Source organism: Acomys russatus, chromosome 6, assembly GCF_903995435.1.
Source record: "Acomys russatus chromosome 6, mAcoRus1.1, whole genome shotgun sequence".
NCBI lineage: Eukaryota > Metazoa > Chordata > Mammalia > Rodentia > Muridae > Acomys > Acomys russatus.
The window spans coordinates 62,585,988-62,612,842 of record NC_067142.1 but is presented as its reverse complement, the minus strand read 5'-3'; the positions used below and the strand labels follow the sequence as shown (position 1 = coordinate 62,612,842).

At 40.5% G+C, this 26,855-nt stretch overlaps 1 protein-coding gene across 1 annotated transcript; it reads left to right on the top strand.

Annotated features, from left to right (window-relative positions):
- The first annotated feature begins 13,229 nt into the window (after nt 1-13,229).
- LOC127190653 (flavin-containing monooxygenase 5-like) lies at nt 13,230-26,486 on the top strand. The gene is made up of 8 exons (XM_051147791.1): nt 13,230-13,364; nt 14,357-14,545; nt 14,952-15,114; nt 16,514-16,656; nt 17,911-18,110; nt 20,548-20,897; nt 23,918-23,990; nt 26,123-26,486. The coding sequence occupies exons 1-8, from the start codon at nt 13,230-13,232 to the stop codon at nt 26,484-26,486; spliced, it is 1,617 nt and encodes a 538-aa protein (XP_051003748.1).
- The last annotated feature ends 369 nt before the right edge of the window (nt 26,487-26,855 follow it).

Sequence of the window (26,855 nt, the reverse complement as noted above, 5' to 3'; positions counted from 1 at the left end):
GACTCGAATTACTAGTGAGAACAGTCACGCCACTTCAGGTCTCTCTTGGATAAAGATGGCACCATTTGGCCTGGCATTTCTGGCTACAGGTTTAGCGTGCTTTAGATATATTTACCATGATAAACACAAGTGAACTGCTTCGTGCTTGAAACATGTTCTTCTACTCATTGTAAATCATTACAAAGCCTTTAGTTGGTAGCACATGTTAGTCTCATTTAACATAATTAAGTATACTTTAAACGTAGAAGAATCCTTTGAGATGGGAGTGCACTAAATTTTACTAACCACTTTGAATGCACAAGAACAGCTTATGTTTAAAACAATCTGAGATCCTTTTTAAAGCTGGGGAGACCTCTTAGCCAAGCGGACCTTAACTGTCTCCACAAAAGTTGATTATATTTACAGGAATTTATACATATTGACTTTGCACTGATTTTATTTTCCACTTCACATTTTTTCCATCCAACTCATCCTGTTAACTTGTGTCAAGACAAGACGGCTTAAGTTTGAAACATAGAAGTTTAAAAATACAAGTCAGAATTTTTGTGTTTCAACTGATTAGAAACAATAAAATTTCTTTTCATTTAAATTGTGATTGTTTAAAGCAAGAACTAAAGAATAAAATAGAGTATATGTCAGAGCTATCAACAAACTACTTTAACTGTCAAATTTAGAATACGTAATTGCTGTATGTACTGTATTGAGGTTGAATGGAGATTTAAGTAGCAAACATTTGAGTCCATGCTGGCTGCCTTGTCACTTTATCTTTCTTTTTTTTAACTTATTTATTTATTCACTTTACATCCCACTGACCAAAGCCCCCTCCCTCGTTTCCCCTTGATCTTTCCCTCCCACCTTCTTCCCTCTTTTGCCAACCCTCCCCTTCTCCTCAGAGAAGGGGATTTCCCCACAGCAACCCACCCTGGGCACTAAGTCACATCAGGACTAAGCACATCCTCTTCCACTGAGGCCAGACAAGGCAGCCCAGCTAGGAGAAAGTGATTCAAAAGCAGGCAGCAGAGTCCATGTCAGAGATAGCCCTGCTCCACTTGCTGAGGGACCAAGTAGCCCATCAGTTACATGTGTGTCATGTAGGACCTAGGTCTACCCCGCGCATGCTCATTGGTTGGTGCTTCAGTTTTTGTAAGCCCCCATGGGCCTAGATTAGTTGACTCTGTTGGTCTTCTTGTAGAGTTCTTGTTCTCCCTGGGTCCTTATGCTCTTACCCCGACTCTTCCACAAGACTCTGAGCTCTGCTTAATCTTTGGCTGTGAGCCTCAGTATCTGTTCCAATCCACTGCTGGGTGGAGCCTCACAAAAAAACAGCTATACTAGGCTCCTGTCTGCAAGCATAGCAGAGTTTCATTAACAGTGTCAGGGGCTGGCTCTCTCTCATGGGGTGGATCTCAGTTTGGACTAGTCATTGGTTGGCCATTCCCTCAATCTGTGTGCACATCTTATAGGCAGAGTAAATTTGGGGTCAAAGATTTTTATGGGTGAGTTGGTGTCCCCTTCTCTTCACTGGAAGTACTGCCTGCCTAGGAGCCGGCCATTTTAATTTCCAAGTCCCCTGATGCTGGAAGTCTCCCCCTACCCTTCCAGGAGCCTACCCTGTCACAGTTCTCCAGCTTACCCCAGAGATGGCCCTCCTTGGTTTTCCTTCTCTCTCCTAGCACTCCTCCATTGCTGGTGGGAGTGCAAACTTGTACAACCACTTTAGAAGTCAATCTGGCACTTTCTCAGAAAAATTGGGCATAGTTCTACCTCAAGACCCGCTATACCATCCCGGGGCATATACCCAAAGGACGCTCCACCATATCACAAGGACACTTCCTCAAGTATGTTCACAGCAGCTTTACTCATAATAGCCAGAAATTGGAAATAACCCAGATAGTCCTTAACTGGAGAATGGATAAAGAAATTGTGGTACATTTACATAATGGAACACTACTCAGCTATTAAGAACAAGAAAAGTCATAAATTTTGCAGGCAAATGGATTGAACTAGAAAGGATCATCCTAAGTGAGGTTACCCAGACCCAGAAGAAACACCTGATCAGCAGCTTCTCTCTTTAATCATACCTCACATTTACGCTAAAATGCCTAAAATAACATCATTTTTCTCATTAAAAAAACATTACCTTATTTTATTGACACAGAACATGTTTTCTTGCATGCTCCTTATCCTGCTAATGCCCAAGTGAAAAATCTAGAGGTCCTATCATATTTTTCCATCTCCAGCTGTAGGTTGCTTTTCTCATGCCTCCTGGGCATCCCTAAGACCCGGATCATCCTTTCCAAGTGAACCACCAGTGTTTAAGTTCAACTCTTGACAATTTCACATGTCAGCAAGTTAAGCATTCTTCATCTTCATAACCTTGTCATCTGTTGAGTGTCTCCCTGGTCTTACACACCACTGTCATGATTATATCTAAAGGGGAAAATCTCACCTTCCCTCTCCCTTAAAATCTCTTCAACTACAAAAGAGAATAGCTGTCTAGAACTGTCCTTCACCCACTCCTTCTGTCTCATCCCTAGGCATTTCTCTGTGAAGTTAACTCCTATCCTCCAGGCATATCCAAGTGCATTTTGCTCCACATTGTATAGACTAATCCATTTAGAAAAATCCCTTTTCTCTTTTCAACATGAAAAATTGTCCTTCATCTCTCAAAACATGATTGTAATCCCATATCATTTAAGAACCATTATCTGGCCCTTAATTACTTTACCCTAAATAGGTGTAATTAGAGGAAATTAAGAAAAAAGCAAAATGAAAAGAAATTAATGGCAACAAAAAATTAGGTCTCCTGGGTAAGGTGGAGGCCTAGAGACACACACTGTGTGAGATATAAAAAGAGTCACAGTTAGAAAAATGGACTCCTTTCTAGACAGAAAAAGGAGAGGAAGAGCTTTAGAAATCCACAAGACATACCTGGGGGAAAGACTGGTGATGCCAGAGTGAGCCAGGTGTATCTCGCCACATGCTCTGCCCTGATGAGAGGAAGGATGCAGAACCTCTCCTTGTTTTATCCTTGCTGGGTGATGCTGGGAATTGAGCCTTCAGGAGTAGGCTGACTCACAAGAATAGACTCCCCACCAAAAAACCTAGAAGACAAATACAGGCTAACAGATGCAATACAGACTGCAGACATATAATAAACATGAAAAGATGACTCCTTCGAAAGATGATAACTTCTCAGCAGTAGAACTTAAAAGCACGTAGATAGACAAAATGCCAGATGAAATCTCAAAAGCTTTCTGATTTTAAAAGATCACTGACCTAAAGGAGAATGCAAAGAAGCAGAGGTAAACAACACAAGACTGGAGGGGAAAGTCAGCAACATAGGTGGAAAACTAAGCAACGTGAGTGACAAAGTTGGGTACATGAGTAAAAAGTCAGCAACATGGAAGAACAATTCAACAAGGAAATAAGAGATTGGAGGGGAAATTGATAAACCATTGGAAATGAAAAATGTAGTGAATCAAAAATTTAAAAACAGTAAAGCATTGTCAATGGGCTTGACCAAGTTAAAGAAACAATATTAGAGATGGAAGAAATAATTGACACATTCAAGCATAAAAGAAAATGAGGGGATGAGGAGATGACTCAGAGGTTAAGAGCACTGGTTACTCCTCCAGGGACTCAGGTTCACCTTCCATCAGTGACATGGTGACTCAGAACCATCTGTGAGTCCAGTTCCAGGGCACTGATGTCCTCTTTTGGCCTTTTCAGGCCCTCATAGTTTGTAGCTCATTTTCAAACAGTTCCCCTCCCCCTTTCTCTTTCCTTCCCTCCCTCCCTCCCTTCCTCTCCCTCTTCTCTCTTGAAAATGGATTTCTTCTCTGATGGTGAGCTGTCACACAAGAGGGCTCAGTGTCACACCAAACACCCCCACTGATTTTAAGGGTTTTGAGATCTGTGAGCATATGCCGTGACCATCTTCTAGCATCTTTTCAACAACAACTTTTGGCCACTTGTGGGATAACATTTCCTCCACCTCCACATTATGTTGCTGAATGTTTTTTCCCTTTTGCTATGTAGCTTGCTTCTCTCTGCTGTTCAGCGGCACTGACATTTCTTTTATGACGTCTGCTGGTGCTGCCTTTCTGTAGGATGGCCCGTCCTTTGTCACTCCACTTCCTCTCCTCCGTGTTACTTAGTTTCTAATCTTCCATCTTACCCTGGAGCTCTGTTGCATATGATTTAAATCAGCACCTAATACAATGAATCATTTCCTCTGTCCCTGGGGGGTCACAAGTCTGAGAGTCAGCAGGTAGAAAGGAGAAGCACACCAGACACTATTACCCACTGTGACCCACTAGCAAATATTTGCTTCCTGTTCCTATGGATTTTATGCTCTGCTGACCTAGATACCTTCACTCTTTAAAAAGGAATACTTTCTCTTTGCCACTTGGTACTTCTATGAACCGTGCAGTTGAGACTGACTTCCAAACACTTTGGGTTCCTCCTGTTGACTCTGACTCAGCAGCCTAAGAAAACAATATCAGCTAGCTGAAATGATGGATCTGGACCAAGGAGGAGATACTGGGATGCTAGTCCACCACATAGATAAGGAAGCGTACAGGCAATCTCTTGCAGCATCATTTAGTATTGTGATGCCCCCGTGATTAAGGTCAATGGAAATTACAACACAATCTAGGTAAGACTACAAATTACTCAGATTTCTCAAAAGGGATGTGTAGACCACCCTTCCCAACACAAAACATGACCAGCTGACTTTCAAGTAGAAGTTGAATGGAAAACACACTGAGTAGCAAAACACTCTTTTTAGTCAACCAAGTGATAAAAGGCTGCTACTGTCATCAAGCCAAGAGCATCCATGACAAGTTTGCCTCCAAACCTCTGCTTCCAGCCTACTGGTGACCCAGGCCTGCTATAAGAAGTTAAAATTGGGTTGGTAATGAGATTTTTTTTTCCAGGTGCATCTGTGAGTGGTCAAGTGGCTAATGCTGAGTCTTCTTGAATATCAAGATACCCCAATCGCCCAGAAAGCGTGTCAGATCTTTTTATGGTGATTCCATGCCAGTAGCATTTGGAGACCTTCACCATTGTAAACAATGGGATTAAAACAAAACAACCTGCCTTCTTCATGAATCTGGCATGGTCCAGAGAATTGATCATGTCCCAGGCAGCATGGGTGTTTGAACCCAGGGAATAATGGTTCTAGGATGGAGCTGCACAAAAAACAATGGAGTTCAGAGGTGTCCCGGGGACTCAAAGCTCTCCACCCCAGGAGGTGAACAAACTACAACCTGCCCTGGGCCACCTGAAATGTCCCAGTGGACAAGCTGAGCTACACATATAAGATTGGTGATGCCTTACTAACACTGTGGATAGATGTGCCTGGCAACATCCTGTTCTATTTGGAATACTTGGACAGCCACAAGTCTACGGGTGACATTATTCTGGCTGGCTGAATATGGAGCATTTGGAGCGCCAAAGAGTTAAACTTCACTCTGTTCACTTCTCTTAAGCCTTCACCATCAAGAACCAGGCTACCATGGGCGGCCAGGAGAAGGTCCTGTTGCACAGCATGTCTAAACACTTACTCATTAAGATGCAGATCTCGGAGCTGTAGTATGCTACCACATGGGCAGAGAGATTCTGCACTCTGACACTGGCTAGTGCTTTTTCAAATGAAAGAAATCACTGATGCCTTTTAGAGCACTAAAAATCTTAATAGCCCCCAAGACACCTCCACCACCAACTCCTGGACTAGACCAGAGCCTATGCCATTGTCACCCAGCCAGCAAGTCTCTGTACCCCAAAGGCCTCTCAATATAGAAGCAGATCAGGGTTCTGAGACCAGTAGCTTAGTCAAGCTCACCCCTGAAGAGGCAGATATGCATCTGGGTTCAGAGATCACCATGGCTATTGATAATGACAGCTCCACATCTGACTTATACAAGTCTAGCCCTGAAAATACCAGGGTCCCAGTCCTGAGAAAAACTAAAAGCAAGATCAATTTTTTGAGTCCTGTGAGGCCAAATTCTAGAGGACTCAAATGCTGAAAATATAGATATTGTGGGTTTGAGATGAGATGAGATGTGTGTGGCTGAGTAGACTAAGACTTCAGTGTGCCATCAAATCAAATTCTCAGGAGAATCCAGAGTCTGATTGAAACTCAAGAAGCCTGGGAGGCTTTTTTCCTGACCATTACCCCAGACCTGGTTCTGAGGGAAACTTGTACTTTTGCCCAAGTTACCCAGAAAAGGCCTTTCCCTGGCAGTAGGCCCCCGTGAGTCCACAGATCACACACTAACTGACCTTGACAGGAATCCATGGCCTGGCAAGGAGGTCCTGAGAGCTCCAGAACACTGAGCCAGGCCTTGGCATGGATTTGGTGACACTGTGCCACACCTAGGACTAACTTTTTGTTTCAGAGCCTACCATGGAAGGTGCACAAGTTGCAGTGTATAGCAAGAATGCAAGGGTTCTGGGTGTCCGGGCTGGGCACCTGTATCTAAATTTGATTTTATAAAGATCCATATATGCAAGTAAGATCATAAGCTGACTCGGTGTCTAAGAAGTTCCTAGATGCTGGCCAACCAGATTCTCACCATGACTGGAAGACTAGTTTTAGAAACTAGTGCTATAATTGCTCTGAGTATTCCACCTTTATTTTGTTATGAACATGTATTGTGTGGGTTTGTGTGTGTGTGTGTGTGTGTGTGTAGCATAGATTTGTTTTACTTATGCTTATCACGTGCATGTACTATTTATATGAATATCTAAGCATTAAATTTATATTATGTGTTCATCATAGCATTTGAGGTGGTGGACATCAGAAGATGAACAATACCACCCCAAATACTGTGTTTCCTCCTTTGGGAGTGGTTCAATTGCTCTTTCTTTCGCCTGAAGAACAGTTATAGTCTGCTGGGTAAAACTATTACTTTTTCATTGATTTCCATTTGTTTTTTATAAACTTAACTATAACAAATATACAAATAAAAAAAATCACACATGCGAGCACACACACACACACACGACCCAAAGTCTATACATCTCAATGAACCTCTGTACAGTTAGAATAGCCTGATTGAAGATTAAGTGTGGCTTAAGGAAAAGCATATGGGTGCCAGGTTAACAAAAGGGGGCTAATTTTATGTGTCAGTTTGACTGGATTAAAGGATACCAAGCTGGTGAAGTGTTATTCTCAAAGCTTACTAGGCAGTAAGCCAGTTTGCCTTCTCCTGGGTGGGAAATAGATATTCTGGTGTTTGATTAAAATGACTGAACTAGCTTGGGTGTGTCTATGAAGGTGTTTCCAAAGGATGGTATCCTACTCAAGTGTCCACTGAGTTGGAATGACTCAACTTCAGCATGGGAAGACGCCATCCAATTGGCCAGGGGCATAAGTAGAATAAGAGTGCAAAGGAATTGACTTGGAATTCTCTCCTACCATTGGACATCAGAACTGAGAGCCCTTTCTGTGGATATAAGGTTAGCTACTTAGAATACAGTTAGTTAAAAGTTATACTAGTTTATGAAAATGGTCATCATGGGCTCTCTTTTAGGGTATGTGACCTCTTCAGCCATGAGTAGATGGCTAGGTTAACAGTAACAGGAATGGGTTTCCTCCTATTGAGTGCAATTAGAGAGTTGTGGGCTACCCTCAAGATAAAAGGCCACTGTTGCACCACTGAGATGTCTTACTGAGCAGCTCGTTTGTGTCATTCACAGGTTTTAACACTTAATAGAACTACTGATTGCTTTTCTTTCATGACAGCTTGTATAATACCTTCAGATGCCACGAGCTAGTCCTCAGGTGGAGGCCTCCAAGTCAGTCCCAGATCCATGCCTCCAAGGTCTGTGTCCAAAGTGGAGTGTCTTCAGCAATAGAGCCTTAATCTTTAAGGTCTGTGAGGTACAAAGACAATGGCCAGAGCCTATATTGATTGAGGAGTCTCTTGGACAATTCAAAAGGATATTTCCCATGCCTAGTATTGGGTTTTTTTGTTGTTGTTGTTGTTGTTTTGTTTTGTTTTTTTGTGAGTTTATGACTCTTGGGGAAAGCATTATCACCCATGTGACTTACCTCTACTTAAAAGTAAAATGTTTTAAAGTGTGTGTGTGTGTGTGTGTGTGTGTGTGTGTGTGTGTGTGTGTGTGTGTGTGAAAGATAACTAAAGGACAAGACATAATGAATTTGAGAGGGAATAGGGGGACACAGAAGGAGTTGAGGAGGGAGAAGGAGGGGTGAAAGCTATTTAGATACAGTTCTTGTGTATGAAATTTTCGGAAAAATTAAGTTTTAAAAGAGTGAAAAAAGGCATGTGGGGGGAAATACGATGAAATGACATTTTCATACAAATATGAATATGAAAATGTCCCCATGAAACCCCATGTTTTGCGCAACTAGTATAAAGCAACAAAATAAACGGAGTTCTTTGGTTGGTTGGTTGGTTGGTTTTGTTTTGTTTTGTTTTTTTGTTTATTTGTTTGCTTGCTTTGTTTTGGTTTTTTTCGAGACAGGGCTTCCTCTGTGTAGCTTTGGCTGTCCTGAACTCGCTTTGTAGACCAGGCTGGCCTCGAATTCACAGCGATCCGCCTGCCTCTGTCTCCCGAGTGCTGGGATTAAAGGCGTGGACCACCACCGCCTGGCAAAATAAATGTTTTTTTAAAAAAAGCAGTAGCCCCCTGGGTTCCAAGGCTCCAGCTGTGGACGGAAAGCTGTACCATCAAAGTGTCTGGTTTGAGGCACCCTGCCAGCACCTCACGGTCTCAGGCTTGCTGTAGGCTCATCAGCTGGCATGGCTATATGAATAGGAGGGGTCCCTTTCCCATGCCTCTGCAGCTGTGTCTGCATCTGGGCACCAGTGTCTGTTACTTGGTCTGGAGACCCCTGACACATAAGGCCAAGGGCACCACATGCTAGAAGCGACTCCGCTGCGCCTACGATTGAGGCGCCTCACCAAACTTGTGAATAAAGAATTCACTTGTGCTGGAAAGCCCCAAAAGGGGAAGTTGGAGACAAACCTTTCTTGGAAGGGATTTTTGGCAGTTGTATGGAAACAGTTTACCTCTATCTGCAGTGATCGTGATTTTTTTTCTAAGAATCAAAAAGGGTGGGTCCTTCTGGGAACATGTATAAAGATCCTGCCCTCTCATGGAAAAAAAAAAAAAAAAAAAGAGGGGGCGAGGTAAACATAAAAGGGGATTGAGGACGGGAAGAAAGTAGCAGCAGCTCAGCTCCTCCAGACTCAGCAGCCATCTGGGAAGGGGACCACAGGGACTGGCCAAGGACAGCAGCCTGCAGCTCTGCTCACGGACCCTGGGCACATAAGCATCCGACCTGAGGGACGAAGGACAGAAAAGTCAACACTGCTGAATCCACCTGAAGGACGACCTCACTCCTTAAAGACTGTAAGTTGGACGACAGTGCTTTGCGGACCCCAGGGGACTGTATTTAAGGGGCTGCGTCCGTAGATTTCCCTGCATTCCTCTGCCCCCTTGTCTCTAAATTCATATCTCATTGATTTCAACCACTTTTCTCCAACTGCAAATTATAATTCAGAATTCCCAGGATTTCTTGATTTAAAGTTAGGGTGGGTTTTTTTCCTAGATTGAAATATAAAGTAAATAACAGTAAATAAACGCCAACCGTGCACACTCTGGTGATGTAGCAATTCTCGGCTTGGCACTTGGGTTTCACTATGTACGGCAACGACTGCTGCCCCGGTGTGCGTGGGTTTTCTTGTTGTTCCAACGAAACGCTCCTCACAACATAGAAACTGCTTCTGTTTCCCTTACGCTTGTTTAATGCAAATCTGCTTCATCAGGGTATGAAATTAAGGAAAGAGTGAAAACTCCAGAAACTACAGATAATAGAATGAAAAGAGCATATAAAACCAGGTAGGGAACCCAGCAGATTCATTCCCCAATAAATAGATATAATGCCCCAGGTACCATTCCAAGAGAGACGCCTGTGTTCTCGTAGCCTGGGAGTAGTAGAAACAACAGATAAAGATGGAAAGGAAGGAGACGCACCTTATAGTAAGAAAAGATGCAAAAATAAGGAAGCTTTTGTTCATTTATAATAATGGAAGAAAATCTAAAATACTCATCTAAAATTATATACAGAAAATTCTGCAATGATCATGATTCATAAATTGATTTTAAAAGTTATGTTACTTTATATATATATATATATATATATATATCATATATATAATATCATTTATTAGTTATAACCAAGTGAGAAATAGAAAGAAAGCTGGGCATTAAGACTCCACAATAGCTTCCCAAAGTACATGCCTCCCTATTCACTCTGCACTGCAGACTATGATTAACACTTCAACCCGAACAGAAGTATTGTTCTCCTTAAACGGCACTTTGAAAGCTAGACAGCTGGAAGAATGAATTCTGTGGAGATCTTGTCATTCATATGAGTGACTGCTGTATATTCCATTCCCTTCCAGAGCAAAAGAAAAAAGAGACACTAGAGTCCTGGGCTTGCTTGAGTTTCTAAAACAGACAACAGAGTTTTAACTCACCTAAATAGGGCCATCCCTTATCCCATAACAAAATAGAATCAGAATGTCTAAGGGCTGAAAAGAATGCTCAGAGGTTAAGAGCACGGCATCCTTTGGCAAGGGTCTCCGTTAAATTCTACCATCTACATGGTGGCTCACAACCACCTGTAACCCCAGTTCCAGAGGAGCCAACACATTCTGATTTGGAATGGTGGGAGGCATGCAAGCAGTGTACAGACGTACATGCAAACAAAACACCCATACACATAATTTTTTTTTAAGAATCATAAAGTAGGGTGAGAGGAAAATATGAGAAATAATACTTACAGATAGTTCTTAAAACTGACGTACACTAGGAATCCTTCTATCAAGACAGGACTAAGATAAACACAGCTTGACCTTCAGGAAACTGAGCCTACTTATCTGTGATTGGGTCCTTCCACTGCTCTCTGGCACTGTGATGCTTCCTCGCAGAGAATGTGATATCCCCGTACTCACATGACACCACCCAGATGAAGAATAGACATGGCAAGTTCTAAAAAGTATCAAACAATGGAAAATTAGGATCTAGAGTGGAGTTCTATGCTAGATTTTCTCAGCTGTGAGAATAGAAGGTATCAGTGAAAATTAGGGTCAGCTGTTGGTGGGAAAGATAGCAATCTCTGTACAAAAGGAAAAATAAGCAAAGAAATGCCAAAAGGAGATGGTCACAATGTTCTATATGGCCGTGTGTTGACAGGCAAGAAGGAAGGGTGGTGTCAGACAAGGCAAAACAATAAGGTGAAGCCCGACTCGCCAAGAGTCTTGGAAGCCACACAGAGATGCTGGGATCATACATGTCACATGCTAGAATTCTCATTCTATTTTTCCTTTTATTGAAAATAGGTTTTTTTTTTACGTATTATATCTTGATTATGGTTTCCTCTCCCTCTGCTCCTCCCAGTTCCTCCCCACTTCCCCTCTCATCCAGATCCACACCCTTTTTGTCTCGTTAGAAAAGCACAAGCTAACCTTCCTCTGAAGGAAAGCAGACTACCAAGAAGAGACTTGATGCCCTATGAGCATATACATGGGGAGGAGTTCCCCCTCAGTCACAGTCATAAGGGAGGGGAGTAAGGGAGAAATGGGAGGGAGGGAGGAATGGGAGGATACAAGGGATGGGATAACTATTGAGATGTAATATGAATGAATTAATAAAATATATAAAAAAAGAAAAGCACGAGCTTCTAAGAGACAATAATTAAACATAACCAAATAAATAGAATAAGATAAAACAGAACCATCATATTAAAGCTGGACAAGACAATCCAACAGAATAAAATAAGTGCAAGCAAAAGAGCAATCACACACTCAGGAATAACATTAAACAAACAAACAGGAAGCTATAATTAATATATAGGCAGAGGCCCTGGTACAGACCCAAGCAGGCTCTGTGCTTGCTGATTCAGTGTCTGCGAGTTCATATGACCTTTGCTCGTGTTGATTTTAAGGGCCTCATTTCTTTGGTGTCCTGTACCCCCTCTGGCTCTTAAGCTCTTTCTAACTCAGGGTTCCTTGAGCCTTGAGGGGAGATATTTGATGGAGATATTTTGTTTGGGCTGTATGTTCCAGAATCCCTCACTCTCTGAGTATTGTCTAGTTTTGAGTCTCTGTATTGGTTCCCACCTGCTGCAGGAGAAGCTCCTCTGATGGTGGCTTAAGAAGGCACTGATTTATGAGTGGGTATAGCTGAGTGTTGTTTAGAGTCATTTTATCATTATATTGGGGTTGAGTATTTTGTTTTGTTTTAGACCAGTAGTATTTGGTTTTACCCTAGTTCCCTGGGCTAGCACCATCTTTCCCCACAAGCAACACCAAAAAGCCCTAAAACCAAATGAACAGAGAGATACGTCTTTTCATTATTTTTTCATTTCTGTGCAGGTGTTAAAATATAGTACCATCTGACCTAACTGGGAGGAAATTGAATAGAGAATAGAACTGAAATAAAGTGGAAACAACACAAAACTAAGAATTCTAACAAAAATGTGTGGCAACCTTGTACACCTTGTTAGCTATTAGTTAGTAAGCAGCTTGTTTCACAGCAATATTCATTACATAAATGTGTTCTAGAACCAAACTTCAGTAAGTTGGTAAAATCTGGGATGTTTCTATAATAAGTGGTTGTTAACCATCTTGAAATTGATTGTAAATCTTATTTTTGACCAAATGTTCTATTAAAATAACCACACAGCCATCCCATGCACCTGTGGGCGACTGGTTCTCAGATCCTCTACAAACATTAAAATCTGCAGGTGTCTGTTTCTTATGTACATAGCATCCTATGTGCATGTAGCCTACACACAAATTCCATTAGACTTTAAATCTTGTCTGCATTACTAGTGATAGCCATCAGCTTTTCTGAATAGATTTTAGTCACTGTTCTTTGGGGAGTAATGACAAGAAAAATATCTCTGTATGTTCAGTAGAAATGTACATTTTAAGAAAAGTTCCATCTGCTGTTGTTTGAATATGTGGGTGCAAAGTGCTCTGAAATGGAGAAAGCGAGTTATATAATATATAATTAAAATAGAGTATGTATGCTAAGATAGTGGCATTATGAAAGCAGTTAAAGATGTGTCCCAAAATGTGTCAACGCTAAAATGAAGGGGGGACAGGGACATGAACATAGTAATAGCCTTGGCCTTGTTGCTTATAACCACACTGAAATAATTCTTCTTAATTCAAGAGATCATGAGAGTAAAAAAAATCGCAGTGATTGGTGCTGGCGTCAGCGGACTGGGCGCCATTAAGAGCTGTTTGGAGGAGGGACTAGAACCTACATGTTTTGAAAAGAGCAGTGACATCGGTGGACTGTGGAGATATGAGGTAGATTTATAAATATTCTCAGGGCACAACATTATCCATGTGTGTGGGAGGTGTTCTTATTCAACCAGGAAATAAAATTCTGATAGCATGCATTGTTTCTTAAGTGAACTTTCCAAATTAACGGTAACTATTTAAATAATTTTGAAATTCCTTGGGGGACAAGCAGTTTCGTGTCCCTGACAACCCCACATACAACATTCAGGATATCGGTATGCAAATTTTGCATAAGGGCTCTGAAACTCAAAAAGCATGCAAAAATTATTTTGCCCCTAGCAAACTTGCTATCAGTTGTGGCATTTTCTTCCACATTGTTAATCACCCTAGGTGTTGTTTTGTGTTCCTTATTAGTTACTGAAAAAAAATATGTCTCTACCAAGAAAGGTGTGCTTCCTTATAAACAGAGTCGTGAATAATCACTGAAAGGAGCCGGTCTATCTCCTAGTGTCTCCAGAAGTTAGAAGGGTGGTAGGGTAATCTTACTTTGAAGTGTCTTACTGAAGCAAAATTCATGGTCATTAAAAGCAGTTCTTAAGAATTTACGTTTATCTTATCGTTGCTATTATTATTCCTTTATATTTTAATACGCCCCATGGTGGCATGACTTTTTTTTTTGGTCTCAAGTCATATAAGCATTTTATTCTCAATTACATTACCGTAAAATTCCTTCAGTTGTGAGACAGATTTTGCCCACTGGTAGTTTCTCACCTAAACCTTCTTTGTGTTATTTTTCTAATTTTGTTTCGGTTTGTTTTATGTGCGTTCTTATATCCTGCTGGTTCCTGTTGTAAGCTAATTATTACTACCACGGGGTCGGTCACTATAAATAGAATTATAGCAATAGAAAGGCTCATTAGAAGATGCTCTCATCTTGCTGAATACTATCTCAAAACGTGAAAATCAAATCATGACTTTGCAAAGAAAATTATACCAAACAACACAGTTCTTTTCCCCTAACACCTTTTGGAAGCCAAGGGTTGTTTTGTTTCCTTTAGGAGACACCAGAAAGTGGAAGGGCCGGGATATACAAATCTTTGACCTGCAATACATCCAAGGAGATGACAGCCTTCAGTGACTACCCCTTTCCTGACCATTACCCCAACTACCTGCACAACTCCAAAATAATGGAGTATCTCAGGATGTACACCAGGCACTTCGGGCTGATGAAACACATCCAGTTCCAGGTAAGGAGGGAAACCCCGCCCACCACCTGTGCATTGGTCAGAGCAAAGTCTGCACACAGAACCAGCTGGGCACAGTTTAGATCTGCATTTCTCACCCACATCTCCCCCACTCTCATGATTTGTGAATGTATGTTTGTCTTATCTGCCCCGCCAGGTGAGCACTGTCCCAGCTGGAGCCTGCATTAAAACTTTTAGTTCATTTTGTAAAGTATAAATACAGGTCACAGGAAATAAAACGAATGCGTTCTGTGCTCTAAGAAGCCATAACATTTGAGAAGTGATCATTTTTAGAAACTTTGTGTGCACACAACCACCCAGGAGCCACACACAGAGCTATTTAAACATAAAATTCTATAGGGAAAAAAATGGATTAAAATGTCCTAGAACTTTGTTCCTTGTTTCCTAGACAAACGTGTGCAGTGTCAAGAAACGCCCTGACTTTTCAACCTCTGGTCAATGGGATGTTGTGGTCGAAGCTGATCAGGAGCAGAAAACCTATATCTTTGATGGAATAATGGTCTGCAGCGGCCAGTACACTGAGAAGCATTTTCCTTTACAGGATTTTACAGGTATTTCTCTGATGTGTGTGTGAGAGGAATCTTAGGGTTTTTAAGTATCTTAATCCTATGTAGGCCCCGGACAAAGGTCTTTACACAGAAGACACACAGAGAGAATGTTGTAAGTTCATAGACCAGTCAGGGAAGGTCTAGCAATAGAAGTCAAGATGGAACTGGAGAGCAGAGTTCCTCAGATAAACAAGGTCTGAGAGAGCCTTTCATGAGCAAGGAAGCAGTGTCTAAACGCAATAGATGTGAAACTGTGGGGAGAGCTCAGAGATTGGCACACAGTTGTTGGAGAAGCATGTAAGAATCATTGGGAAAGCATTACAGGTGTGTGTGTGTGTGTGTGTGTGTGTGTGTGTGTGTGTGTGTGTGTGTGTGTGCACGCGCTCATGTATACACATACTTGTAGGAGAAGCACGTATATAATCAAGTTTGCACCTTATAAAATTCTGTCCTGCAATAGTGTGAAACATTAATTGATTGAGGAAGATGGTTTTGAGTCAGGAGCATCAATAAGAGAGACTTTAAACAGCCCTCTTAGGAGACAATGATGATGAAGACTCAATAAAACAATGGAAGTAGGATTTGGAGTGAATAAAATTTGGAGCTATTTTAGAAGTCTTTAACATTCTGAATGAATGGCAAATTATTCATCATGGAATTTTATAATCTATGGCAATTATAATTTTGAAATATAATTTTTCCGGAATGCCTAGAAACGTCTACTGCCCCAGGCTTGTGGTGTTAAAAAGACTGGCCATTAGCCAGATGCTACTGATGACCATTTGATATGTGAAGGACACAAAACTAAGATTTTTCCTTTGTAAAATACCTGCCACACTTAGAAGACACGGTGGGAGCATAAAACGAATCTCATTAATAACCTTACATGAATTACATATTAGCATTTCAGATTACTGCGTTAAGCAAATTACAGGCTTAAAATTACTGTGATCCTCAGCACTTCTAGTCTTCTGGGAAGTTTAAAACTGCATGCATGTTAAGCATTTAGTTGCTGCCACTCGGGATCTTTACAAATTTGTGAATTTTCGGAGAGTGCTAAAAAGTGAAGAAACACTCTCATTATGTCTGTATTAAAAAAAAAAAAAATTAGAAAACTACAGTAAAACTCTAAGGAGACAAAGAGCGTGTTGAGTATACATCTTAAGTAGGAATGTTTTCATCAACTACTTTAGAAACTCTGCTCTGATTTTGGTCTCAGCCATAGAGTGACCGCTGGCGAATGTTTTGTTTCCTGGATGACAACATTCGGTAACTGCGGCACAAAATCCAAGTGCAAAGAAGAGAATAAAGTAGCACGGACTTCAAGCTTAGGGATGAAATTTACCAAGTAGTGTTTTCTACTTCCGTTGTGACTTGGCAGAGTTGACTCCTTCCTTCACAGGAATCACCAAGTTCCGAGGCTCCTGTCTCCACACCTGGGAGTACAAGCGCCCAGACCACTTCGTGGGAAAGCGAGTGGCCGTGATTGGCATTGGGAATTCCGGAGCAGATGTGGCGGGCGAGATCAGTCGCGTCGCTGACCAGGTTTGGCATCTTACCCTGATTCTGCTCCTGAGTGTAACCTTGATACCAGCACAGACTGTGAGTCTAGCCGTTCTTGGCTTTAGCAGTGATGCTCCCATTTGGATGGCGATGTCATGTTTTTCTGCCTACTGACTGTGAATAAGAAAACACAGAATTCCAAAGTGACAGGACTCCCAGTCCATAATGCACTGGAGTCATGGAGGTGCCAATCCAACTAGAATTAGAATTAGCTACAGGTAGCTAAAGGAGACATTTCAAAATGAAATGAATTTTATAGAAGACACTGTTTTCATATTGGAAATGAGGCTTAAAGCCCAATCCAGGAACACAAATCTGAATATTTAAAGGCCATTGTTGGTCTGTCTGTAAAGATGTTAAGAAAAAAGGAAAATTCCATGGTTTCCCACTGACTGTGTACAAATAACAAGTAGGTGAAGAGGAGCTGTCCTTCCTCTCCAGGGCATGTCACTGACTCCTTAGGGCATGCCAGGTCCTTTGTGCAATTCAAAATTAACTTTTAAATTTTTGATTCATACTTTATAGAAAAGACACATGCTTTGCAGTGCTGAACACCTTCCGTAGATTAAGTTAGCCACGCCATGACCCTGAGGTACGGGAGTCACAGAACTTTGTGTCAACAGCATCATTCTAGTGATTGTTTTTCAAGGGCTCTGATAAACGATACAAAATAGACAAAAATATTTCTCAAAACATAAATCACCCCCTCCTTTTCTTGCACTGCAAACATTTTGTTAAGACTTTTCCAATTGTAAAAGTGAGACAACTCCAGTGTGAATTTCTCTACCTGATTTTTTTTTTTTTTTTTTTTTTTTTTTTTTTTTTTTTGATCCCAAACATCTTGCCCACGTGTTTCTCCATCACTTGGAAATTTCAACTGGAAGAACTCACGCGGAATCTGAATACTGACTTCTAACCCTCCACATAACAGCCTGGACTGTCACGGTGGGGTTTTCCCATAGTTTGGGGCCTCAAACATTCCAGACATCTAGTATAGCCGGAGCAAACACCACACAGAGAGTCAATCCATGGCAAACATGAAGTTAGTTCAAATGCCTTTCAGTAACCGGATCTCTTTATAAAGTAGGTGCAGGGAAAAGAAGCTGGCTGGCAAGATGAGGCAACGTGAAAAGTTAACTCCATTGCCTCGAAAACTTAAACAACAAGCCTCTCAGGATCTGAGACCAGGTTGATTAGAAGTGAAATATTTACTAGGCGACCACTCCTCTCTTGAAGGTTTTCCTCAGCACGAGACGAGGGGCGTGGATATGGAACCGGGTTTGGGATCATGGGAATCCCATGGATGCCACACTCTTCACTCGTTATAATAGAGCTGTTGAGAAGATCTGCCCCGCACACCTGATCAACAGGCAGATGGAGAAGAAGCTAAATGCCAGGTTTAGCCACGCCAATTACGGGCTGCAGCCTCAGCACAGGTAAAGTTGGGAATTTTAAAGAGACAATACTTTTGAGCACCTGGACTATTTATCCAAGTCTATAAGCTATAAGTACACAAATAGAAGAAGTGATACCATTAATTCCTCGTGGCATTTGTTTTTATGTGGAAAACCCAAATTATTCCCTTCCCACTGAGGGTTTCTGTTATCCTACTAATGCAGTGGTTCTCAGCCTTCTTAATGCTGCAACTCTTTAATACAGTTCCTTATGTTGTGGTGGGCAATTCCCAACCATAAAATTATTTTCATTGCTCCTTTATAACTGTAATTTTGCTACTGTTATGAACCATAATATAAATATCTGATATGTCACCCCTGTGAACGAATCACTCAACCCTCCAGGGAGCTGTGACCCACAGGTTAAGAACCTTTGTACTGAGTGGTAAGAAGAGTTTTCCACAGGGAGGGTAAAGAATTTAAAAACTTATTTGAAATTTGTACAGGGTCACTATGCCACACTCTCCTCTGTCAATTATGCCATGTTCACTCTCCAAATTCTAAACTCGAATTGCGTGCTTACCTTCAAACCCACCATCAACCAAAACAATGTGTTGTCTCTACAACAACCTCATGCATTTGGACCTCTTCACCTGCACTGACTTTCTGTCCTGCCCCATTTGTATGACGCCTAGCCTCAGCTTAGATAGCCCTTACTACTGAAAATTACAATTGTCCTTCCAAAACTCATCCTGTACTTGAGAATTCTCTCCCACCTCACTCAACGCCAGCCAGTTCCTAGACTCTATCTATCTAATGCTCTCACCCCTCGCCGTTCTTCTCTGCCTCTTCCAACTTTGTGGCCACTTTTCCTCTGTGTTTTATTTTTTCTTTTCTCCACAAGACATGTAAAACTTGGTGTCAAGCATGTATCTACTCTTGTTCCTAATGCCTTTTCATCCTGAGTAGCTCCCAATATTATTATTATTATTTATTTATTTTTTGGTTTTTTGAGACAGGGTTTCTTTGTGTAGCCTTGACCATCCTGGACTCACTTTGTAGACCAGGCTGGCCTCGAACTCACAGCGATCCGCCTGCCTCTGCCTCCCGAGTGCTGGGATTAAAGGCATGCGCCACCATGCCCGGTTTAAAAGCATTTGCTTTGCTACTCTTTTTTTTTTTTTTTCCAAAGCTGAGAACCGAACCCAGGGCCTTGTGCTTGCTAGGCAAGCGTTCTACCACTGAGCTAAATCCCCAACCCTTCCAATATTAAAATTTCAAATGCCAAGTCTGCAGAGATGACTCAGTGGGTAAAGGGCAGCTGCCGACCTGAATTTGATCCCCAGAATCTACATGATGGAAAGAGAGAACTGATTCCCACAAGTTAAATGTAATTTTTTAATTCCATGAAAACATAATAAAGGTTTAATTAATTAAAACAGAAAATCAATATTAATAGGTATCTGGGAAATGCACACATAGTTTTGTGCTGAACTGAGGTCATATTATGACCTCAGGTTCCGTTTTATAGAGAAATTACTCAGAATCTGTGCGATGTTTAATTATTACTTTTGCACTAATGTAATCACAGGAGACTTTGGCTGCCTGCTACTAACTCATAACTCAAACCTTAAATTGCAATTGACCTAAGAGCTCAGTGTCACTGATTATACAACGTTTTCTTTGAAGATTCATTCTTAAATGTTGCATATACACCTTTAATGTTTTTGAAAATATTAGCAAGTGGGGCTAGCAGGGTACTTCAGCAAGTAAAGTCACTTGCCACCAAGCCTGAACCTGGAGCCCACATGACAAGAGGAGAGAACTGACTCCTGAGACTTGTCCTCCAAACCTCCACATCTTCACATGCATGTGCTCATGTATATGCACACACACAAACACGTCATTAAGTACACAAATCTAATGAATCAATAAATGCTATAAAATACTAATGTTTAGTTAGTGACAACTAAGTTTACATGGCATCGAGTAAGTAAATATGCCAGAATTTAACATACCTTTAATTCAGTCCCTTTGGAGGCAGATCTCTGTCAGTTAAAGAGTAGCCTGAGCTACAAAGTGACTTCCAGGGCAGCCAGGGCTACATAGTGAATCCTTGTCTCAATAGATGACGAACACACTTTATTTCTTGTAAAAATATTATTATCTAATGATGTTTAATATGAATTAACAAATCTGACATGGCTGTTGTAATATCATTACTGTTACTACAGTTAGGAAAGTAAAATCAAAGTGTTTCATGGCTTGTCCAAGGGTCTATCAATGGGTAAGAGACTGAACAAGTATCAGGGTTTCAGTTCTGAATCAGAAAATCAATTCACTACTAATGAGCTATATTGCCTGATAAGGATTATGAGAAGCAGAATAAAAATTGTTGAAGCTATACAATGTTTTCCCAGAGCTTTTGCCTGTGCCATATTTTTACTAAGAAGTTATATACTCATTTCTTGATACACAGAGTTCTTGACCACCGAACAGTTCTCAGTGATGACCTACCAAGTCGCATCATTACTGGGAAAGTGACGATAAAACCAAATGTGAAAGAGTTCACCTCAGCATCAGTCATCTTTGAGGATGGAACTGAGGAGAACATAGATGTTGTCATCCTTGCCACAGGCTATACATTGTCATTCCCTTTCTTGAATGATGGCTCAGCAATCCTAGACAGCCAGTACTCCATGTTTAAATTCGTCTTCCCTCCTGAGCTAGAGAAGCCAACTCTTGCTTTCATTGGCATCCTCCAGCCAAAGGGAGCCATCATCCCCACATCAGAGCTCCAAAGCCGATGGGTTGTTCATGTGTTCAAAGGTATGTGATTTTATTCCCATGAGTACAGTATGTGCCAAATGCTCTGTGATTTAAAAAGTCACACAGAGGTCTTTGTTGATCTGTTGATCTTTCTCATTTATCGAATTGTCCGAAATTTCACCATTAAAAATGAACCAGCTTGGGTTCTTCTGAAGGTTGATATTTCTTTTTTTTTATTTTATTAATTTATTCAGATTACAACTCAATTGTTATCCCATCACTTGTATCCTCCCATTCCTCCCTCCCTCCTGCTTTCACCCTATTCCCCTCCCTTAGGTCTATGACCAAGGGGGACCTCCTCCCCCACTATATGGTCATAGGGTATCGTCTCATCTTGGTAGTCTGCTTATTCTTTCTTTGAGTGCCACCAGGCCTCCTCACCAAGGGGAGGTGGTCAAATATGGAGCACCAGAGTTCATGATAAAGTCAGTCCCAGATCTCCACATAACTGGAGAATGTCCTGTCCATTGGGTAGATCAGAGTAGGGGTTCGATGTTTACTATTGTATTGTCCTTGGTTAGCGCAATAGTTTGAGCGGACCCACCTGGGCACCAATCCACCCATCATGATGGACTTCTATGAAAAATGAAAACACCCAAATCATGACATTTTTAAAGCCACGAAAATTATAATGAAGGTATATTTTGATGCAACTGTCTATTCATCTGCTTCTTTTAAGCAGAAAACTAACTCAAGGTGAGGTTTTGTAGACACAGAAGGTGACCAAAGTAGGAAAACAAAACATGCAGCAAACCACCTGGGAAACAGCTCAGAAATGTAGTGAAGCCATTTTACTGTGTTGACTGACTCCAAGCTTGAGGTTCATATTCTCAATTTGTTTCCCAAATAGTTACCCAAATTGATGCTTCTTAGCAAAACAAATCTGCTAGTAGAATGAAATCAAGGTCAGATTTGGATAGGATTGCCTTGTGGTGTCTTAAAGCCAAAGAGTTTGTATTGAATCACATGTAGTCCTTCACCTCATGGCCCCAAACAATGTTGACCAAGTTTCCTATACTTGATTTAATGAGTAGTCAGGATTCTTCCTCATTAGGGCAGTTCTTCCTCGGAATGTGACACAATGTGATGGATGACCAGCATTCTGAGACATAAAATCATTGATGTGGCAATTCCTTGAGATTTGAATATGCATCCATAGTGAAGTGGGGATAATGGCTGTTGCAAGTTCTCATATCCATTATTTTCTGAAGCTTCAGGGGTATCCATTTCGTGCTCATGCAAAACTCTACAGCATAGCTCTCCTTGGCATGTAAAGCCATGTCTCTGCTTTCTATATTTCTTATTTCTGTTTCTTCTGATAAATACATGTTTTCTTTGCTGACTTCCATCAAATGGATAATATGCTGATGACCATACGAGAACGTAGTTGCACAATTACTTGTGATGTTTATTGTAATTTGGGACTTCTCTTCATATCAAATTGCCTTTTGGTAAAGCAAAATTTTCCAAAGATTTGCTTTGTTAAAATATACACACAAAAGGACATACATCATGCATTGGGCAATTTTCACAAATCAAATACACATACGACTATTCAACCACAATGTAGATTAAAAAACAAACGGAATAAGTACAACTCAGAAACTCTTTCTTCATGCGTTTCCAGCCTCACCCTCCCCAACATCACCAAAAAGAGCAACACTCATTTCTAAGAGTGCCAGGAAGGTTTTATCTTCTTCCTTTGTGCACATGGAATCATAGATGGTATGAATACTGGGCGCAGGAAAGTTCCAGCAGACAGTGGAGTGGGAAGAAAGCAAGTGGGTGGAGGAAGGGTTAGTCAAAATGAAGTGTGCATAGGGAAGACAAATAGGAACCTATGGTCTTGTAACACATGTAGAAATATACTAAGAGGGGGTAGTACAACTTAGTAATGTGAAATAATTGAGGGAGGAATGCTGGGAAAATATGCACCAGATGGTTTTTTGGCTTCTTCCTCTTAATATAATATTGTGAAATGAACCCTAATTTTACAGTCAATCATTTTATTCACTAAATATATAACACTCCACATTCTTACCCATTCAACATATGCATATGGACATATATATATATATATGTCCATATGTACATGTATATATTTTTATATATTTTTTATTGTATATAATTGTTTTATATTAATTGCCATTTAGAATTATTGTAAACATTGATGCATGGACAAGCACACACATGTATTTCATTGCGTAACATGCTCCTTTCTATGTGGTACACTTGTAGATGCTTCATAGGGTATGTATACATGTACAGCAGTAACCTAAAGTACTACATGACCTTTCAGTTCTTCCACTCTGTTCCTTTCAAACTTTGCACACTCATGTTTGAAACTGTATTTTGAAACATTTGAGGATACTTGTGTGTAGGTCATATTTTTACAGATATGTAACACCTGGTGACCAGCAGGCAAATAATTCCTAGGCAGCATGCCTACTACTCTTTGTCCTGCTGTGTCTCCTCTGTCCATGATACACTCGCATATACAGATTTTCCATCTGCAATTACTTGGTCTCCTTTCAAAATGTAGTTGTTGCAGTTTGGATAGGCCTTTGTCATCAGCACATACTTTTGGAGTGCCCAATGAAAATAAGAGATGTTCCCAACTCAAACAATAGAAACATTGCATTTTGGATGTGAGCTCAATGCTGGGCAATGTTCAGATAAGAAAATGTTTGAGTCAGGTCCCAGTATAGTTTTAGGATCTTTGGAAGACTGTAAAATACATTGAGAGCATGAACAATATTCAGGAATGTTGACTATACCTTTAAACCAAGAAAAGTTTGAGCATTTTTATCTTAAAGGAAAGCTGAACTCCCTAACTGGCATCCTGTGCCTGGTGATGGAAAATGAATTCTCTTTCTTTGGAATTGTTTAAACACAAGGCTTTTATTACTAATTTTTTAGAGGTCTGATGCATCTATTCTGTTTGAAAACCATTCTCTTTGTTTATTCATGTACCTTCATCTTCATGTCAACCCTCCAATGTCTATATATTGTTTTCTCAGGACTAAAAAAGTTGCCCTCAAAGAGAAACATGCTGGCTGAGATCAACAGAAGAAAACAAAATATGTCCAAAGAGTAAGTAACCTAATCTTTTGCTAAAGAAACTAAAACCTGTTAAGAGGGGATATTTGCTTTTTGCTTTTTATACTATTTTTACCTATACGAGCCCTAATAAGTCAATTTCATGTTGAGTTTTTTTCGCATGGTTCTGATTGTGGAACATAAATCTGACATGACATGTTTAATAACTACAGAACACCAAGTTTACTCATGAGTAGAATTCACACTCACTGTGGAAATAAGAACAGAGGTAAACATAGACCTACAAGATAAACAACTTCTCAGTATTTACCCAAAAGACAACAGGCCAACCTACCACAGAGACAGACTACACAACCATCTTTATTGTAATACCCATCTACAGTGGCTAGGTTAGGAATACAGTGCAGGTCTCCAGGGGAATAGATAGTGAAAATGTGCATTATGTTCATAATAGAGTTTTTAGCCATAAACAAGAATAAATTACATTATTTGCAAGAATATGAATATAAATGAAAAAGACATTGGGTTGTATTTTTTTTCTCATTTGTTGGTCCCAGATAGTACAGATACATAAAATCATATGTGCTGGTGACAGGGATATAGAAACAAAACAATCTAAGTAACTTAGGAGGCTAATGATGGTATGGGGTAAGAAAGTGAAGAGTGATGAGGTGGGGAGGGGTCATATGCTCAAAGTACATTATACATTTGCATGAAAAGGCTCTTAGGTAACCCTGTATAATTTTTTAATCAAAATGACAGAACAAAAAGGGGGTGTCATACCCAGAAGATAACATTTTTCAGCCTTTGTCTTCATCTCCTGGCTTTACATTTCTTTCTTCCCTGTTTTCTTTGATATTCCCTGAGCCCCTGTTTGGGGCTCAGCACGTAGCCATCACTTAATCTCAGCGCTGTAAGTCTCTGAATTAACCATCACTCATTTCTAAGAGAAACTGCAGGACTGAGGCTGAGAGTAGTAGCATTCATCTGTGAGTATAAACGTAAATATCTAGAAGGCAGTTGGGACTCACACAAGTTGCACTATGGAATAGTAAAGTCTCTCCTATCACCTCAAAACCTTTCAGTCATGGCGTTATGACTGGGTTTATAGTATGGGGCATGGATTTCCTCCTGTGGAGCCAGCCTCAGATCCAGAGGGTGATTTGTTACTCCCAGATTAGCCTTGATGCTATTGTACCAGTGGACACAGCTTGCCTGGCAGCTTGCTATCGACATTCAGCTGGGTGAGACCAGTGGTGACTGGTGTCCCCATGCAGCCCTGAATTTAGTAATAGATGCTTTAGTACTGCATTCTCTAGCTTTATTGTACATTCATCTCTAACTTATTTGGCTACTTTCACTCACTTTTTATCACATTTATGTTGAATGATACAAATGTATCTCCTCCCAACATTTTGAAATGTTTTGACATTTTTTTTAAAGTGTGGCACTTTCTATTTTGTCTCTTTTACCCAACAATGTTTTAACAGAGTGGCCAGAGTGGCTTCTCATTTGGTTTTTGTATTTTAGACAGGGCCTCATTTTATAGCCTAATCTAGCTTTGAACTCATTACATAGGCCAGGCTGACCTTCAACTTAGGTGATTCTCTCTTCTCAGCCTCCTGAGTACCGGGACTACAGGTATCTGCCACTGTGCCTGCTTACAGAAGGGCTTTCATTTTCAAGTATTTAGTCCTCTAAAAATAGTGACTTATGATTACCTAGGAATATTCAAAGGAAGAATTATGTACAGAATTAGTATATGGAGAAGATAGCTTATGTAGCTTGGAAACATGAAGTGAATGATGGTGTTTCATACGCTGTGACGCATATGTCCCTTGATAATTTAATTCACACCATGGAACTGGATTCTGTATCTACAAGGGAAATCCAGATACAAGATGCCATCCAGTCATGCAGCATTTCCTTTTTTATATATGTCAGTCACTCTGTTGGGTTTGTGGGAACTTTAAAGCCCTCAGTAATTCACATCATGTATTAAGAGACCATAGTGCACCCAAGAGAATTGAAGAAAATGTATGGAATTAAGATCTGATAAGCATAAAACAGTGAAGTCAATAGCAAATAAAAGCAAACTCTACTGAAAAGTTGGGAACAATGGGAACTGAAATCTGATGCTTCTTATGTTTTTACTCCCTCCCCAGCTCTATGAAAAGCCTCAGAGACGCTCGCCGAGTACAGTTCATCGACTACATGGATGAAATTGCTTCCGAGTTAGGTGTCAAACCCAACCTGCTCTCCCTCCTCCTCTGGGATACAAAGCTGGCCAAGGAGATTTTCTATGGTCCCTGCACCTCCTACCAGTTCCGTCTACAAGGGCCAGGGAAATGGGCCGGGGCTCGGGCAGCCATCCTCACACAGAGAGAAAGGATGCTCAAACCCCTAAGAACCCGTGAGCTCAAACACTCCCAGGCCTCCCTCTTCTGTCTGTTCTGGATCAAATGTATCTGTGTTGTCATTTTTTTCTTTGTTTCCATATTAGCTATCATGCATATCACAAGTCATTAACCTCATATTGACATAGATATTTATGCAACTAGAAACTAAACTATCTTTATTTAAACTATGTATTTTAGAATCAGAACAGATTTATCTCACTAGTTCACAACTGGATTTTCAAATGCAAGCAGAATTATTCCAATAATGACTTTATGAGAGGTTTAAAAGGTACAGTTTATTACCATTTTATTCCAAATGTAATATGAAGTAATTTGAGAAATTTATATATAACATGACCATGAAGAATAATTAAAGGTGGGATGAATTTGATTTAATAAAAGAGTGGAGAGACTATTTAACCAGGAATAAGCCTTATTTGATTTTTTAAAAAAAAAAGTTACAAACCTTATTTAATAAAATAGCAGAGACTATTTAACT

Excerpts from the sequence above, each read along its gene's own strand:
- LOC127190653 (XM_051147791.1), top strand. The coding sequence starts at position 13,230 with ATGAGAGTAAAAAAAATCGCAGTGATTGGTGCTGGCGTCAGCGGACTG. Across the intron at positions 15,115-16,513 it reads TCCTTTACAGGATTTTACAG|GAATCACCAAGTTCCGAGGC; the intron begins GTATTTCTCTGA and ends CTTCCTTCACAG. Across the intron at positions 16,657-17,910 it reads TCAGTCGCGTCGCTGACCAG|GTTTTCCTCAGCACGAGACG; the intron begins GTTTGGCATCTT and ends CCTCTCTTGAAG.